Source organism: Spodoptera frugiperda, chromosome 11 (genome assembly GCF_023101765.2).
Source record: "Spodoptera frugiperda isolate SF20-4 chromosome 11, AGI-APGP_CSIRO_Sfru_2.0, whole genome shotgun sequence".
In the NCBI taxonomy this organism is placed as follows: domain Eukaryota; kingdom Metazoa; phylum Arthropoda; class Insecta; order Lepidoptera; family Noctuidae; genus Spodoptera; species Spodoptera frugiperda.
Window position 1 is genome coordinate 8,178,045 of NC_064222.1, and position 17,687 is coordinate 8,195,731.

At 37.2% G+C, this 17,687-nt stretch overlaps 1 protein-coding gene across 2 annotated transcripts in view; it reads right to left on the reverse strand.

Moving 5' to 3' along the window:
• The window catches only part of LOC118275130 (retinaldehyde-binding protein 1), a 37,696-nt gene extending 20,296 nt beyond the window's left edge, over window positions 1–17,400 (reverse strand). The window contains exon 1 of one of the 2 annotated variants that reach the window (XM_035592997.2): window positions 17,168–17,400. Coding sequence is in view for 1 of the 2 variants with exons in the window: in XM_050696834.1 (XP_050552791.1) it covers window positions 12,377–12,476 (100 nt within the window). In the remaining variant the exon portion in view is untranslated. Of the gene's footprint in view, window positions 1–12,376; window positions 12,622–17,167 lie in introns of those variants that run through there. The other variant, XM_050696834.1, reaches the window with a different exon arrangement.
• Window positions 17,401–17,687: the final 287 nt, after the last annotated feature.

Sequence of the window (17,687 nt, forward strand, 5' to 3'; positions counted from 1 at the left end):
GCAAATGTACCACAGTCAGTACTTTCCCTATTTTCTTACAAGAATTTATAAAGTACGGAAAAAATCTTGCAATAAGTGTTAATTAATTATTAGGGCACGATACGAAGATGTAATAGCTAAGCTGTGAAACTACGTGAACATTTCCACTGACACTAAGCTATGTAGCTGTGCTACAAAGATGCGCAGCTCGAGGATGCGATATATCGCTAGTATCAAGCCATCCATAGCACGCATCTTTCTATGTATATAAAAACACAGCTGAGCTGAGTCCGTTTCCACCAGTGCTAAGCAATGTGATTGGTGGCCAAAGCCAAATGCATCCACAGCAAAGTAGCCTACCACATCTCTGGTGGAAAACACTCTAATGGAGTTAGTGTATCTCTACCTATTACTAAAATACATAAACATCACAATTTTAAAGTGTTCATTAATCGATTACCAAGCACACAATTTAAAATACGATAAATCATAAACATCGATGTTTTAAATATTCATAGATCGTATGTAACTACACACATACATACATACATACACAGATAATTATGTAATCAAGAATCCATATATAATTATACACAGATATGTAGGTATGTATATAGGTAAATGATACTACTCATATTGCAATAGTTAGAATCATTAAATTGTAGAAATTCAACCTTCGGAACTATGATACGTGATGAATATATATAGTCAGGATGTACCTAGCAGCTATGTTTCACGATTTGATTTATTGCCAATTTTTTATTATTCTACTCTCCATTTATGGTATGTATACCATCTGGCAGCAATGTATATTTTTCCGTTATAAGAACCGTGGCAATTGGCGTTCCATTGTCTCTGCCTACCCCCATGGCGTGACAGGCGTGAGGTTATGTATGTATGTATGTATGTATGTATATTTTTCATGTGGAATCTATTTTGGACTATGTATAAGTAGCTAAGTGTGGGAGAGCCATGCTTCGGCACGAATGGGCCGGCTCGACCGGAGTGATACCACGGCCTCACAGAAAACCGACGTGTAACAACGCTTGTGTTGTATGAGTGAGGTTACCGGAGGCTCAATTACACCCTATCCCAATCTACTCAATCCTCGATTCTCCCAATACTCTAAAAGATAGGCGACACACGTGTAACGTTTTTCGTCTTTCGGGTGTTTATAAGCGGAGCCGATTGCTTACCATCAACTGATCCGTCTGTTCGTTTACCGGCGGAAAATGTGACGATACATTACGTAAAGAAGAATGCTAGATTATTGCTAATAATTAAGAATATATGACAAACTAGGCTACAGTAAGCAGACAACAGTAACAATGACAGAAAAGCCCTTATATACTTATAACCAACTAGCTATTTCCGCGCGGTTTAACCCGCTCTGCTTGCTCCTATTGGTCATAGCGTGATGTTTTATAGCCTATAGCCTTCCTCAATAAATGCACTACCCAACACAAAAAGAATTATTCAAATCGGACCAGTATTTCCAGAGATTAGCGCGTTCATACAAACAAACAAACTCTTTAGCTTAATAAAATGGAGAATTGAGGATTGGGAAAATTGCGAAAGCGAGTAATTGGGCCTCCGGTAAAAATAAAAAATATAGATTTAACCATGTTACAAATTCCATAATACTTCATCGTATTGCCTATTAAAACAACCTACTCTTAGAGACTTGGATACACCATATACCAGCTATAAGCACAACCAGAACCAATCCTTAATAAAGTTAAAAACCAGTTATAGAAACCAAACGTCACGTCACTGGCCATATCATCTTTCACACAAAGAATGTAGCACAGGCAAATAATCCACACATTGCGAACGCAATCAGAACTAGTTATTGCATACGGTCAGGTGATCAGGTCCAATGGTTACCTGCTAACCAGTGCTGAAAGCGACGTAACTACTATCACGGAATTCAGTAATTGCAAAGTTAATTAGGTGAAATTTGGCTGTACGCAACACAATCCTTCCTGAGACTAACAAGAAAAGTTGTGCGGATTGTTTATTCTCTTTTTTTTTTGAGAGCTGGCTGGCTGGATTCGGTTTGGAATTTTAAAGTTTGAATTTCGAAGTTGTATTGGAATTCATAATTTATTTATGATTTAGTTTTGTAAGACTTATTTTTCGATCGAGATAGCTTATTTGTATAAACTTTAATATTTCATTGTTAAACATTATTATTTATTTCATTTTGTTTTTACAAAATTAATTAATATTTGTACACCAGTCATGGTTAAACATGTTGATACAATCAATACTATACCATCCATAGTAAACATCCATTTTGCATTTATTGTTATGACCTAGGTACACATGTTTTATCTGAGTTTGTGAATGTGTAAAGGTTCAATTTATGCTAATACGTTATTAATCTATTTCTGCAACTGTAAAACAAATTTTGAGAGCTGCACGAGCTTATTCATTACAGCGGTACATTATCCACTCATTATCATTAACTAATTAAAACCAACCAAACAGAAATTAATTACACACCATTTCTAAAAAGCCAGCAACAAGATTCTTTTTTAAAAACCCACTTCACTAAAAAAGTTAAAAATAACTTTAATTTCGAAAGTCGGTGTTTCTCGGTATTATTTGTTTGCTACACCGACTTCCGAAATTAAAGTTATTTTTAACTTTTTTAGTGAAGTCGGTTTATTTTTTTTGTAAAAAGTATTTTATTTCACACTTTTTAGTTGCAACTAAAAAAGTCGGTTAAAATTCTCTATCTCAATAACTACTTTATTTATTTGTATTGTCACAGTCACTTAATTAACTTCATTGTGATTTCTATGTGAGTATGAAGTTCCATTGGCCATTTCTGGTCTTCTTCATCAGTTCCACCTCTTCAAAGGTCACTTTTTGACTGTAAACGCTTCAATTCTATATGAATATACCAAAATCACTATATAGTTCCCTATAATATTTGAGGAGTTCCCTCGATTTCTCTAAGATCCCATCATCAGATCCTAACTTGGTGACAATGGGACCACCTCAGAACTATCTACTTTCGAACAAAAAAAGAATTTTGAAAATCCGTCGACAATTGACGGAGTATTAATTAACTTTATTGTGATTTCTATGTGAGTATGAAGTTCCATTGGCCATTTCTGGTCTTCTTCATCAGTTCCACCTCTTCAAAGGTTACTTTTTTACTGTAAATGCTTCAATTCTAGATGAATATACCAAAATCACTATATAGTTCCCTATAATATTTGAGGAGTTCCCTCGATTTCTCTAAGATTCCATCATCAGATCCTAACTTGGTGACAATGGGACCACCTCAGAACTATCTACTTTCGAACAAAAAAGAATTTTGAAAATCCGTCGACAATTGACGGAGTATTCGATGAACAAACATACAAAAAAAAAAAAAAAACATACAAACAGCCGAACATAGTACCTCCTCCTTTTTGTGAAGTCGGTAAAAATCAAAAGCAACCGTTACAAGAGTTGCCAGACAAAAAAAAATACGAGCGCCATTTTGAGTGTGTATTACGAAAATTATGATTATAACATAACTAAAGGTATTATTCGCGGAATCTCGTGAGGTTTTGAAATCCACTTTCTAACGTAGAAAGTGACGCATGGAAAGCCGGTACTGAGACCGTACCGGCCTCTCGTGGATATTTACTATAACGCTGCAAAATTACCTCTGACATGATCTTTGAGGCAGGATATTATGGTAATAAAGCTTAATGTTGACTTATGCAGAATAAAGTCGCCAAACTAGGTATTAAAATCTGATAATATTTATGCAAAATACACGTCGAATGTCGAACACGCTCTCGTTTCGATTACTTTAAACGTAAAGCGAACTCATACTAAGGTTACAGTTAGAAGAAAGTATTATTTTACACATTTTATGTTAATAGTAGATCATCTCTAAATAATAACTGATTCCATCAACCACGCCACTTCGCCCCCCACCTATAGGGAGATCAACTCCATTATAGACTAGATAATAACTTAATTACTAGATCTGATCTATACCTAGGACATTTACCACGCATCAGTGACCTAGGTAATTAGCAACTAATCTAAGTGTGTATTTATTTTCCGATCTACGTAAATACAATTAAAACTGGTTAATAAGCAGAATATATGGTGAGGATAGTCAAACAAATGCAGTTTGAAATCTTTCAAGAGAGTTTTCAAAGTAGGTATTAGGAAAATAAAATAGGCCGTAGACTCCTACAAATCCTCTAGCTTCCCAAACTATGGTTCGCGACCCATTGGTGGGTCGCAAGCGAATTTCTAGTGGGCCTTGTCTGTAGGAAGACACACTAACCAACTGTTCTGTATTTTATTTTTCATATTGGTGATGGTTTAATTCCCTAAAGGTGTACAGAAAACTTTGGGAACCACTGCTCTAGTCAAATAATAAAAATTATAGATATAAATTGTCCTGAAATCCTGCTACTTTTTCGCTTCAAAACATCACACCACATCAATAAATAGCCTATCAGTGGCCACTGCTAACCAAAGGCCTCTGGGTGTGTTCTAGCATAGTAAACATACTTTAGGGAACAGAGAGTAAAGTTCCCTAAGAAAAGGAGGATCCTCCGACCAGGCGAGGTGATGGTACCTGGCGGGCTTTCTGCCCAACTGTTGTTCGTTGGGATTTTCTATCCGTGTTATTTCGCATGTAAACTCCATATGTGCGATGCAGGATATTTGTGACGTCATCCGTTGATTTGCTCGTCGATAGTCTATGTGCGACTTCTGTCATCTGTCACTAGTTACTTGTCAATGTGTCGCCACATCACTCCCCCCCAAGACCGGAGGTCGATCCTGTTGAGACGGCTGTCGATGCTTGAGATGAGCGGTGCCAGAGCCAGTGTAGAATGTCCCTAGTTCCAGTGAGTCGGAACTGTGCCGCTGAATGCCCAGTGAGTCGGATGAGCGGTGCAGGGCGATACTCCAGTGAGTCGGAGTAGTGAAGCTCGCAGTGTCCCACGGTGAGTCGGGGAATTGATGCTGCGAGGGTAGGTGCGTAGTGGCTGGCGTCTGCGTTGACGGGAGGCAGACGTCCTCAGACCGTGTGCAGGGTGCTGTGCCTAGACGCTGATAAGGCCGTAGGGAAGAACCAGGCTGCATATCTTTGATGTAGCGTGTGGTGGTCCCTGATGAGGCCGAGGATGCTGGTTGGCTGCGACTTGATTACCGCTCAGCGGAGAAGTGATGGGTGAGGGAGATGGCGTTAAGGATGACGGTGCTGATCTGCTCCGTGAAGGTTGGTTTCAATCACGTCGGGGTCACCACTTTAGGGAACAGCGAGTAAAGTTCCCTAAGAAAAGGAGGATCCTCCGACCAGGCGAGGTGATCGTGCCTGGCGGGCTTTCTGCCCAACTGTTGTTCGTTGGGATTTTCTATCCGTGTTATTTCGCATGTAAACTTCATATGTGCGATGCAGGATATTTGTGACGTCATCCGTTGATTTGCTCGTCGATAGTCTATGTGCGACTTCTGTCATCTGTCACTTGTTACTTGTCAATGTGTCGCCACAATACCAAACAATAGTAAAAAATTATGTATAGTTATTTGTAAATGTTGACTTCAATCGCATAGAAACCTACCAGTGACTGCCTGAAGCAATGAAAGCACCAAGTTTATGAAATTATGAACGATGTACGTGACAGCTGCAGAAAATCGTTTTCTCTGCATCGCCGCTGGCCGGGCTAACGGACAACTTTCAACACTTTTCCTTCTTCAAACTAATAACAGAAATCGTGCGGTTGTTACAAAACTACATAGATATTAGATACTAGACATACGTTACTCGCTTGCTTACCCTCAAGGAGGTAGGTAGGAGGTGGACGTGCATATAGGGTGACTAATAATTAGTGAACGATATTTAAACACGTGATTGTACTCATCATTACAAACAACTTTCCCAAAGAAACATTTGTTGTATACTCATTAGTTTTATTTTTATCACAATAAGTAACAAAAAAACAACATTTTCGAAAATGCGGGTGCGGCCGCCTCGCTGTTAACAGGCAACAGCTGATCATGAGAAATTATGCGCGCGCGAAATGCAAAATAAAAAAACGGAACACAAAACAGATTTACAGCTACAGTTACTGTTGTCCACTTAATACCCTTGTATAATCCATTAGTTAATTTTTATATAGTTCAGGTTTATCAGAGAGCGCTTCTGCCAGCTGCCCGTGTCTAAGAAATGTGATGTCCTGGCGTATGGCACCCGCTGGAAGAGTAAGAGGATTGAGGACTCATGAATGTAGCCTACTCTGCTGTACCATACAATAGGTACATTTGTACCCACAAAGCTACAAGTATTGTATACAACGTGTAACAAAAAGGTGGTATACATATCAAGTGCACGGTTTCTAGATAACATAACAAACGATACGGGAAGGGTTTTTAAACTCATGTTTTCATGGAACCAAGTTATGAATTTTGAATATTAAAATTAGATATTAAAATCATGTTGATACTGATCTAGGCGATCAGATTGACAGAAGAAATGTTTCGTAATATTAGCGAGTGACCCCTGTAGTGTTGTGATACGTTTGTATGATGATTTAAAATTAAGAACCATGCGACTCCAAGTATTTGGTACTAATTTTTTTAAACTTATTTTAAGCTGAAACTTTGTGTAGAGATTCTATTCAACCTGTATTCTTCAGTACTTCTTGATGTACCTATATGGGTAATTTTGTTACACGTTGTATAAAGGTTACGATAGTTTTGTAATCAACCCGTGTATCTTGCGGTTTGTTTACGCCTGCCCCAAGGTTATGGTTTTTGCAAAGCCATCAACGATACGGTGTAGTAATAATTATGTTTGTTTACACTTAGTTGCAGTCATTACTTCAGCAATGTGAGAAATAACGATAACGTGATGAGTCGTGATAATAGTTCTTTATAGCATTAAAAGTATTGATTTTTTGCTGGTTGCCATTTGTTTTGAAAAACATAAAACTTGAAAACTATTGTAAGCAGTCATGTTTACTTATGACTTTTGGAATCAACATTAATTATAATACATGTCTGATCACAGACAAAAAATGTTTAAAAATAGAAACTTGCGCCAACATTTTTAAAATTAGATCCAGTCTGTATAAAAAATAAAAATAATGATTCCTATCTACATCTAGCCAGTAACTTTCCTATATACCTACATATAGTTCAAGTGTGCCATGCTTCGGCATTAATGGGCCGGCTCAACCGGAGTGATACCACGGCTTCACAGAAAACAGACGTTAAACAACGCTTGTGTTATGTTTCGTTGTGTAAGTGAGGTTACCGGAGGCCCAATTACCCCCTTCCCAATCCCCAATTCCCCAATACCCCTTAAATTCCTAACCCCAAAAAGGCAACGCACTTGTAACGCCTCTAATGTTTCAAGTGTCCATGGGCGACGGCGATTGCTTACCATCAGGTGATACCGGCTTATTTCATAAAATAAAATCTATGATAAAATGAGCTTACAGATCAGATATAAACATGAATGAGTCACTAGCGTTGCCCCGGGCCACAGACATAAGCCTTGACAGTGACAAAACGAAGGTGATACGTAATGTATTCAGCTTTCCTGCAAGTGTCACTGACCGAAGCAACTAGTGAGACGAAGCTAACAAATAAAATAGAAATGTCATTAGCCATTCCTCGTTAAAAAAAACTGTTCGAATTTCGATATCGTTTGTTTTTTTAGAAGAAAACTATCTATGGATACTCTATTACCGTCTTCGGCAGTTTAGTATATGTAAAGACATTTTTTAGGTCTTAAACCAGTTTTAAAAAAATGTATTGAGATTAGTTCAGCCGTTTTCAAGTGTAGGTAGGGCTTACCAACACATTTAGTTATTCGTTTTTATCTAACTAAAGATTGAGTTTCATTAAAACCCTTTTCTACAAAATATTTTTAAAACAGTACATATACAAAACGACCATGTTATTCCGTAGTTTCGCGCTTAACAACACTTTACATTTCGATTTTATTCAAATAAATAGTTTTGATGCGTAACTTTACCTAATAGTAATTTATAATTTCAATATGATTATGCTAATAATTTTATTTTATTATCGGGAGCTGCGGTCTATCTAGCGGGTTTACCGGGGATCCAGCTGAAAAAGCAGGAGTAGGAACGGGGTAGTTTTTAGTCAGTAAGAATCTGTCACTCCCTGTCGCATCGCCCAAAGCATGAGTGGCAATTGGATGATATTACCCACTTAAAAAAAGGTTACCTGTATTATAATAATCTATATCATGTAACTAATTGGAAAACCATGTATCTAAGTAATTTATAGCCACCAAGAAAAACTATAAAGTTGCTACAATTTCCTAGAAACGTTGTAAGTAAGGACTTAATGAGTTATTTCTTAACTTCGTGGGAAGGGAAAATCATATTTGCATCAATGGGAAAAACTGTTATGAACAAGAACATAACTCACTTTGAGAAGTAATGCAATCGGTACGGTGTTTACACCAGAGATGTGCAATGTAGCTATGCTACGAAGATATACTTGTTAAACTGTGAAACTATGTGACCACCACTACTACGGTTCCACCGATTTAGAATCGGTATCGGTAAATTTGTAGCTGTGCGAGTAAGATGTGCTATGAAGATGCTGCCAGGCGCAAGCTTTAATCGAAGTTAGTTAGTTTAGTAGTTAGTTTTTATCGAATAAAAAAAAACTGCAGCCATCCATAGCACATATCTATATGAAAACATAGCTTAGATAAGTCCATTTCCGCCGGTGCTAGGCTATGTGTAATATTTTAGTCCTAGAAATAGTTAAAAAAGCAAAAAGAACTCTATTACACATTCCTTTAGGTACTAATTGTAACCGCAAGATGTTTAAACCGCGCATAAATTGCGGTACCGTCAGACCAACGTGCCGTGAAGGTATATAACGGTAAATAAACACTGACAGATAGTTAGGTACAGCTCTAGAACTCAACACCCGTCATTGTTACAATTGCTTCGTATCTTACTGAGAAGGTTTTCTAAAAATATCTGCCACGGCTTTAATGGGAGGTAGTGTTGTGTTTGGAGATTACAATAATAAATATAAATTATTGATTATGAACAGTGATAGTAATAGGCAGTGCATATTAGCCTAAACTTTGAAGAACAGAGAAAGGAAACAGAGACAGAACTAGTTTTGAAAGAGATTTAAAATCGAGTAGCGTTTGAGTATTCGCGCGTAAGCCTCTTAAAGTCTAACCTAACAAGAGTTTTCAACATAGCAATCAGATTTTAAACCAACAGAACCTTATTATAATATAACTTATTAAATCATACAACACACACACATAGACAAAACCATATAACTACACTAGCTACTTCCGCGTGCTTCCACCCGCTCTGCTTGGCTACGATTGGTCATAGCGTAATGTTTTATAGCCTATAGCCTTCCTCGATAAATGTACTATTCAACACAAAACGAATTATTCAAATCGAACCAGTAGTTCTGGAGATTAGCGCGTTCAAACAAACAATCAAACAAACAAACTCTTCAGTTTTATAATATTAGTATAGTATAGAATATAGATAGATAACTGCAGACGCACACAAACGAAATTCCACCACCACAACAACAGCCGTATGTATAGTCACGAAAACTCACGCAATTTTTGAGCAAATAATTTCTAATTTCTCGGGCCGAGCCCGCGGTCGGTGGCGTGACGTCGCGTAATCGTCGCGTAACAGTTACGTCGAACTGTTAAAGCGTTAGCGGTATGCCTGCATAGCTAAGACCTGCTTAAAGCGGGTTATGCTTGCGATTAACGCTATACGCAGTAGGTTATCAAAATGAAACTGGTTCTTCTTATGTTGTGATAATCATGCTTGTCTGTAATTGTTGACTGCCTCGTTGCTCGAGTGGTCGTAAGTGCGACTGCCGAACAAGGGGTCTCGGGTTCGATTCCCGGGTCGGGCAAAGTATTACTGGTTTTTTTCCGGATTTTCGAAAATTTCTCGGTAGTAGCACGAACTCTGGAATTGTGTCCAGTATATGGCAGGCACAGCTCCTATTACATGGGACTTATAACAAAAATGGTGAAAAGTGGGTGTACATTGTATAGCGGCATTACGTGCCATAATGTGCACCTCTGCCTACCGCTACGGGGATAAAAGGCGTGACGATGTGTGTGTGTGTGTGTGTCTGTAACTGTTGCACTATTGGATCAAAACGTCTAATACTACAGTTAGGTATCAAAGCATTGAAGTTAATGCTACAGAGCGTTTTTTCCACCACTTACTTAGAAGCTTACGCCCCGCTCCTACTCCTAGCGCGCCTAGAGCCCCGGTAAACCCACTAGGTACTCCACAACTCTCGATACCTACAAATTTAGAACGCAAACCCAGTTTTGATCTATCTTTCGCCATCCTTCGAGAAAATTATACAGATATTTTTATTATAGAAACTCTAAACATACTAATGAATATACTTAGTCTCAATGGCCCTAAAAGACAAATACGTCTATAGATAGCATACATCATTAATACATATAAGGAAAAAGAGTTTGAAAAAATAACTCGTCTTAATGATTTAAAAAATAAAAAAGAATTAAAGTGTGACATAAACGTGTGACACTAATTAATCTATACTATCTATACTTCTATACTTATATTACAAAGCTGAAGAGTTTGTTTGTTTGTTTGTTTGTTTGACCGCGCTAATCTCCAGTACTACTGGTCCGATTTGAATAATTCTTTTTGTGTTGAATAGTGCATTTATCGAGGAAGGCAATAGGCTATAAAACAACACGCTATGACCAATAGGAGCCAAGCAGAACGGGTGAAACCGCGCGGAATTAGCTAGTATCTAATAACAAGACTATTTATATTATAGTACTAGCTTCCGCCCGCGACTCCGTCCGCGCGGATGTCGGTCTTCGCGTGGAAGTTTTATTTCTCCATTTTGTGTAACTCTGACAATGACATCTTATAAATATCTATTGGACCGAAATACGGCGAGGCCCATAATAATTACAGAGATCACTATATTGAGCTACTGCTGTTGAGTTCGCGTTCTGTAGAATAAAACTAAAAAATAAAGATTTTTTTCTACGTATTTTTCCATGATAAAAAGTATCCTATTTTATGACCAGGATAATAAGGCATATATACCAAGTTTCATCGAAATCGAACCGTTAGTTTTTACGTGATGCCTGAACATACAGACAGACAGACAAAAAAAAATTAATCACATATTTGGGTTTGGTATCAATCCAACACACCCCCTTCTATTTATTCTTTCAATATTTTCAATGTACAGAATTTACCCTTCTACACATTTATTATAATATATGAATATGAATGAATGAATTAGAGTGTTATAAACGTAAGAGTAGACAAATATAATCAGAAAGCTCCAAACTACTAAGCTATCGGGATTTATACGTTTTATTGTGAGTCAACCATAAAAGATAGACATTTGCTGTCGTGAAATAATTTTTAAACAATTTTAAGGAGAACATTTCCGTCATACATTATTTCTTTGTAGCTTTAACCATTAAGGCTGCACACGCGACGGAAGCTTAAAAAATGGAGTAAGTTCTCCTGTTTTGCCAACATTTCCCTTCACTGCTCTGCTCCTATTGATCGTAGCGTGATGAAAAGTATACTATAACCTGCCCAGGAGTATGAAGAACAATTGTACCAAGTTTCGTTGAAATCTGTCGAGTGGTTTTTGTTTCTATAAAGAACATACAGACAGACAGACAGACAAAAAATTTTCTGATTGCATTTTTGGCCTCAGTATTGATCACTAATCACCCGCTGATAGTTATTTTGGAAATATATTTCATGTACAGAATTGACCTCTCTACAGATTTATTATAAGTATATATATAGTATATAGTTTTTCTCCTATTTTAGGATTCCTTGAATGGAAAAAAATAACATTAGAACTTAAGACGGGATATTTACCATGTTCATATTTATGTCTATGAGTTTCCGATATTCCGGCACTGTTGTAAGCGCCATGATCACGGATGAACTGGAGTATATATGCGGGTGGATGTTGATAAATAAACATGGCAAATAGTTCTAATGTCAGTGTTAGTGACTGTGTCTGTTTAAAAACTTCTATGGAAAAATAATATCTTCATTAAGATTTTTATCTGTTTATTTAACTGTTATATACTTATAACCTTGAAATATTTTGTATACTACTCAGTAGCAGCAAATCTTACGAGCTGCTTAAGCTTAAGGTTTTTTTCCTGATTTTTTTATTAGATACCTGATGGTAAGCAAGGACATGTAATAGGGGGTCAGCCTATTGCCCTATACTGGACACAATTCCAGACTCCGAGCTACTACTGAGAAATTTTGAGTTTTCTGTGTTTGACTAAATAAATTGATCAGGTAAGTCATGTTGTAAACCGCCTGACGCAGGTGCTTACCGGACATGGAAGCTTCGGTAGGTTCCTGTTTCTGATTGGGCGGGAGGAAACGCCCGGGTGTCATCACTGCGAAGACCGCCCGGAGGACACGGTGGAACATACGCTTGCGGTCTGCCCTGCGTGGGCTGAGCACCGCCGTATCCTCAGGGATGTGGTCGGCGACGGCGCCCTCTCGCGTCCGGCACTGATACAAGCCATGGTGCGGAGCGAGGGGGACTGGGATGCCGTCTCCTCCTTCTGCGAAGCAGTCATGCTAGCTAAGGAAGAGGCGGGGCGCGTGAGAGAACGAACCTCTTCACGCCCCACCCGTCGCGAGAGACACTCCGGGCGTCGGGGATCGCGCGACGATCTCCGGCCACCGTAAGTGCGGGTCTGCGGACGACGAGCAAGGGTAGCTCGCCGCCCGACCAGAACCAGACCCGTGCGTGCGGCGCGTCGCGTTCTGCGCGCGCCTCAAAGAGCCATCAGACCACCACAGATGGGGCCCAGTAGGGCTGATGCCTAATCCGGAGCTGCGGACAACCTAGCGGGTTTACCGGGGCTCCGGCTCGACGGGCAGGAGTAGGAACGGGGTGGTTTTTAGTCAGTAAGAGTCTGACACTCCCTCTCGCCTCGCCCAAGGCGGGAGAAGTCATTGGATGATTTTCCACCATAAAAAAAAAAAAAAAAAAAAGTCATGTTGTAAAAGAGCTCATATCCGGCATGTGCCTTAGGTTGGATCATTGTCACTGGACATTCAGGTTACGGTTTTATTGATATACAAAAGAACCGTTGTTGAGGACCACAGAATAAATAAGTGTAGTAGGTATACGATTATCATTGATATCGCCTCTAATATTATAAGACACTAGCGGACCCGATAGACGTTGTCCTGTCTACACGTCTTTAATTTGAAAATTTGTCGGATCCAATGTAAAACATTCCAAAATCAACAACTACTAATAAATTAAAAATTAATTAAAAAAACTTTGTCAAACAGCGGACAAAATTGTGAATCTAAACCATTCTCAGATCCCTTTGAACACACACAAAAAAAAATCAAAATCGGTTCAGTCGTTTAAGAGAAGTTCAGTGACATACACACTTACAGAAGAATTATATACAATGTGATAGGGGCGAGACTTCTAACCCGTTAAGGCTGAATACTACATCTAATTTTAACGACAAAAGTCCTGGGTCGAAGGGGTCGAATCCCCTCCCCCTAAAAATTATGGCCATTTTAATATTTTTTTTACTTTTTTTGATATCAAAGGTTGTATGCGTCGTAGAAACAAAAAAAAGACGACAAACGGTAGCTAATAACCTTGGCTAACTAATTCATTACTTTTTTCATATGTTTGATAATGTTTTGGTGAGAAAAAAAAATAATTTGTGAATTATTCTTACCGAAAAAATCACTATTTTCCTATATTTTCAATTAGGGGTTCAACCCCCCATATTATTTTTTTTGTCGATAAAATTAGATGTAGTACTCAGCCTTAACGGGTTAGAAGTCCCACGCCTATCACATTGTATATAAAGATATGTATGTCTAAAGAGCTAAAACTAGGCTGTATATTATTAATGATAAATAAATGATAAATGATATTTATTTCTGTAAATAGGTCATAAAATAACACTTTTACACGTCAATATTTCAAATAGCTAGATGAGGCCGGCATTTCCTATCTGACTACTCTGAGAAGAAATGCCGAAACAAACTCAGAGGTCATAATCTCTTTTAAAGTCCAGACAGTGAAATAGAGGATAATGTGAGAGAACCGTGCAAGTTGGTTCTGTAGTGGTCTTTAGAGGAAAGAACCACAACAGTATGAGCGGACCTGTTCAGATGGCAGTACGCATGTGTCAGTTTACAATCAGCTCAGCTAACGGCTGTTGCTGAATGATCCGACGAACAATATCAACCAAAAGAACATTTGGGTAGGTCTCGTAAATGCTCACACTGTCAGAATATAATTAACTAAAAGTGAAATGACTAAGCAAACTCTCACACGGTCCTCAAACTAACAATTTTAAAAATAATATGTTAAAAAAATTCAAAAAATTAAAAAACCCGACTGCATAAAAAACACTTTAAATAAAAACTGAAAAGTGCTTAGTCTAAAAGTGTAGATAGCAATGCTATTACCACCAAATTAAATAATTTCATAATCAATACACAAAAAATAATAATCTTATGCGAAACATAATTGAGTGCAACATTCGGGACCCATATTGAATGATTTTAGTCTAGTTTATTTAGTTAAGACGTACTTTTATTATCACTTTTCACTTTTTAGTTCAGACACCGCTAGTCAATCGCGTCGCGTAGTACCTATACGAGTATTTAGTTTGGATAATAAAGAACATAATTGCACATAGTATTTTTTTCTATATGTCAGTGATATACCATTTTGGAATCCTCAGCTCTTTAATTTGATACCCATATAGTAGCAAATAATTTTTTTTTTTTTTTACTCTTATCTAGGGCGCCTCACGGCCGCCATGTTGGTTTTTGTTTTACTCACATATCTAAGAACACTTGGGTAATTAAGACGAATAACGATACCCTGATTGTCGAAATCCATCAAGCCGTTTCGAAGTAGGCTCATACATACAAGATACGCGCAAAAAACATAACCCTTCCTTGGCAGTCGGGTAATAAAAAAATAAAAATATCGAATGATATTAATGTATATCATGTCAAATTGTATTAAAATGTAACTTGTGTTACAAACATGTCAACATGACCTGTGTGGACATTATAGCGGCTCACTCCCAAGCCTGACTATCATATAAGTAATCTTTAATTTTATAAAAAGCTTTACTATACAGTTTTTCTTTAATAACATTTTTAAATTTATTCAGGCTCAAACTTTGAATATCGCTGGGAATTTTATTGTAAAAGCGTATACATTGACAATCTGAACGAACCACTTATTTTCTTAAGTCTAGTAGTGGGAACTATATATTTGTTTTTACTTCTAGTGTTTATATTATGTATATCACAATACTTTTTGAATAAATTAATGTTTTTGTGAGCATACACTACATTTTCATAAATGTATTGAGAGGGAACAGTCAATATATTAATTTCTTTAAATAGTTCCCTAAGAAAGTATTGTAATAGTATTGTAGAGTATTGTAATAGTAATTCTATCTAGATATAAAAATCAATTGCTGTTCGTTTGTCTCGAGATTGGTTGGACCGATTTGGCAAATTGTGACATTTTTTTAAAGGTGAGAAAAAAATTGGTTAGATACGAAGTTTGGTGGGTCAGCTAGATATCTCCTGATTGTCGATCTTTATCAAACTTTGATAACTTATCATCTAATTTTGTACACCACATGTTTGTATTCTAGTCTAAACAACATATCTCTTAGTAGATTAAACTGTAGGAGCTAAGTTATAAGATCCATATAAAATAAGGAGGGAAACAAATCCCAACCAATAGATCGATTATTGAGAATTTTAAATGTAAGGTCAGAACTCATGATATGTTAGAACGTTGATCCGCGCAAGATTCATTGTGTTTTCTTTTGTATCTGATATACGAGATTAATATCTCTAAACACTAAATTACCAATTTGGCACGCCAATTTGCACCTTACAGATACGTATTAATTACAAAAACAAAAGTTTTACTTTACTCAGTTAATAGCTAGGAAAGTACTTAATTATCAAACTTCCGCCTTACGCATTAGTATTACATTGGCGTGTAAAAAAACATAATTTATTCCCATTACTTACAGTCAATCGCTAAAACTGGCATGTAATTGCATAATTAACACACATAGATACATACAAACACACACACCCACATACATATGTACATGCATAATTACTGTAATTGTATGTACTCTATCGTATGAACCTACCCATGTCTTTAAAAACTTTTATGAAACACATAATATTTCTCTGTCCCTATGTCCCTTTGTATGCTTAAATCTTTAAAAGCGGGTCGTTAGTATATGTATAAAAACGCCTTATGCCTTCATTTTCGTCTATCGGCCTATCTGGAAGTCATTGGCAGAACCCTATGTTCAGCAGTGGTCCTTTTCTGGCTGATTATGATGATGACGATTTATTACTTATTTCCTATTTAAAAATAAATTATAATCGTCATACTTACAAATAAATAACACAAATAGTTAGCAAATCACGCTTGACATAACTTTAAAAATAGAATGTCACATTCCAAACGATTTAAAAATAAACAATTTAATTTTTTAAATCCGGAATGTTGTTTACATGAACTAGAATAAATATTTTTAAAACCAATCGTTTACTAGCCCTTCTCTGAATACTGGCCACGTGTGAATGGGCCTTACGTCAGTGAAAGTTCATCACGTTGAATGACAGTAGTACATAGTAACACCAGATTGAAGATGACTGACCACTATAAGCATTAAAAAAAAACTAACAACCTCAGGTGATGTTCCACATTTCACATAAACTGCAAATTAGTCCCTATCTCCAAACCACAAGACCTACAATCACTTGCACTTTTTTGGCGGGATTGCAAATGACAAATCGACGAAGATGTAAAGGTACGTAATTACAGTTCACGGACTCAATTAAACCTGACCTCGTCATTGCCCCTCAATTAATTTGCCACAGATACTACAATCATTCAAATCCAGGTATTTTATCACACCACTCGTATTAACACTTGGCATCACATAAATTCTGCTATGTCAACAAAAAAATCGTCGACGCCGGCTATACCATCGACTCCACATTATCAAATTACGTAACGATAAAATAAACATGAATGTAACAGAAATATGTGAATAAAATCATGGACTTACTTTACAAAATCCTTTTTTGGCAATGATAACAAAAACAACGGTAACATATAAAAGTTCGTTCACTTCGCGGGCACGGCTACACGTGCTCCCACACTGACACACAAACTACGACTGGCCACTCGACTCCACACCTCCAACCTCGTTAAACTTGTGCCGGAATAAAAAGTTAACTTTCTAAATTCGAATTTGCGAATCGAACGGACAGGTGAGTGCTTCACCAGCGGACCGCGGCTGTATACGTCACCATCGCATGTTGTATTCAGCCAGTGAGAAAAGGGTCTTATTGTTAGCTTTTTAACAATAGAGGTCGCGGTGCAAAGGTCCTGCCCCTTTTATTACAATGTACTTTCAACCTTGGAGTCCGTGAATATTAGATTGTTGGGCAATTAATAAATAGGATTAAAATGAGAGTGATTATCGAATAAAAATCGCATATATGAATAATATGAAGCATTTTATTCCCCAATAAAATAAAATAAACAATGGTGGCTTGTATTATTTATTTGATTAGAACACCATT